This window comes from Geospiza fortis, unplaced genomic scaffold (assembly GCF_000277835.1).
Source record: "Geospiza fortis unplaced genomic scaffold, GeoFor_1.0 scaffold1250, whole genome shotgun sequence".
Classification (NCBI taxonomy): domain Eukaryota; kingdom Metazoa; phylum Chordata; class Aves; order Passeriformes; family Thraupidae; genus Geospiza; species Geospiza fortis.
Window position 1 is genome coordinate 9,730 of NW_005054705.1, and position 1,783 is coordinate 11,512.

Here is a 1,783-nt window from a genome sequence, read left to right on the forward strand (position 1 = left end):
CGCGGGCGGAGCGCTCCGGCTGCCGGGCTCGCACGGGCCTCCCTCCCGGGAGAGAAGGTTACCGAGGCACCGAGGAGGGCACGGGCCGGGGAAAGGGGTCGGGAGCAGCTGCGGAGCGGTGGCTGCTGCTCACAGCCCCTCTCCCCCGAGGGAGGAGGACAACGAGTCTCAGCTGACTGCTCCCCAGCGAGCCCACGCTGTGGCATGGCTTGGCACGGCATGGACTGGCACAGTGTGGCACAGCACAGCTGCCCATGGCATGGCACAGCGCCATCCCCTCGCTCGGGGCGGGGGCTGTAATTAAAAGGCCTTTTGCTTCCCGCTCTCATCTCTCCAATTTAAGTTTCTTGAACCTGTCCCCAAGGAATTCCATCTGTCCAGCTCCATGATCCTGACTGCACAGCCAAGGCTGAGCTCTGGGGGTCACACCAAGCCCCCTTTTCACCCCACAGCATCCTCCCTCCTCCTCCTCCCCAGCCAGGAATGAAGAAGCCCTCAGGATATCCAAGATATGAGTGGACATTGCTCCATCCCCAGTAAAATTTATGACGCTCCAGTTTAAAGCCAGGGGCATTTCCACCCCTCCCAGGTGCTGCCAGGACCCTGCCCAGCCTCACTGGGGACAGGATTCAGCAATCCAAACCCAAACCAAGTTTCCTGATGCTCCTTGGATGCTCTGCAACCTCTACAGCTTTCCTGGCTCTGCCCACCCAAATCCAGCATCATTCACCTTGCAAGGGGCTGAAAGGCTGGCACAGACCAAGGCAATGCATCCCTCACTGGACAAAGGAGATTTAGGACAGGGGGACACCCCAAAAACCCCAGACCACACATTCCCAAAGCCCGCAGCTCCAGGACCCTGCCTTTGCCTTTTCTCTGCCGTTTTCCACATCATCCACAGGGAACGGAGGCGTTGCTGTGGCGTGGGTGGGATGGGAGCAAAGAGCAAAGTCCCCAGAGCAAGTGGCCGCAGGAGAAGTGCCAGGAGCAGGGGCGGGAGGAGGCAGCAGCAGATACTTACAGGCTGTGAGCCATGGCTGTCATCTTCCCAGCAGGGCTGCCCTTCCCTGGGCTTTCCATCGCTTTCTCTTGGCAGGCTCTGCAAGGAGAGGGCACAGGGATCCCTGAGACCACCCCAAACACGGACTCACATCCTAAAGCCACCCCCTCCCCACTCGGTGTCACCTCCCCACCCTGGAGACAGAAAGGTTTTGGGAAGGCGAGTTCTGGGCTGGCCAAGCAGCGTCCTGGTGTGGGACGGAGCTGTCCCTCGTGTCCCCATTGTCCCCATGTCTCACTGCCAGCCTGCCCTCCTCATGCCGCCCCACAAATCAGCCAGAACATGGCGCACGCCCAGACCTGTCCCCTGCTCTGCAGGTTCCACAGTGACACCTCCCCTCAGCCCCAGCGAGGCTCTCCCAGCTCCCACCCGCTGTCCAAGCGCCTCACCCTCGGCCTAAGAGCCTCCCCTGTGGATCTGAGCTCCCGGGGCAGTGCCTGGCTCCTGGGGTGGCCAGCAGGCCACCGAGTCCCCTGGCATGGTGGCTTTGGCCGAGGCTCTGGAGCGAGGCAGGGCAAGGGGCTGTCCCTCCCTGCCCGTCACTGCATCCTGCGCGCGTCGGGAGCAGAGTCCAGCCTGGGATTTGCTCCTGGCAAAGCCAGCAGAGTGCTGGCTCCTGGCAGGGAGCGGGCTCCAGGCACCCACCACGGTGCTGGATCCATCCATGGATTCACCATGAAGGACAGCAAGGGCCACCCCTCTGTTTTGCTTCTCTAAAATCCC

The 1,783-nt window shown here is 61.9% G+C and overlaps 1 protein-coding gene across 1 annotated transcript in view; it reads right to left on the reverse strand.

Moving 5' to 3' along the window:
* RHOBTB2 (Rho related BTB domain containing 2) overlaps positions 1-1,099 on the reverse strand; it is a gene marked incomplete at its 3' end in the record, with an annotated part of 10,221 nt that extends 9,122 nt beyond the window's left edge. Inside the window, 1 exon segment of the mRNA XM_014311251.2 lies at positions 1,022-1,099. Coding sequence (XP_014166726.2) covers positions 1,022-1,080 — 59 coding nt within the window.
* Between the last annotated feature and the right edge of the window lie 684 nt (positions 1,100-1,783).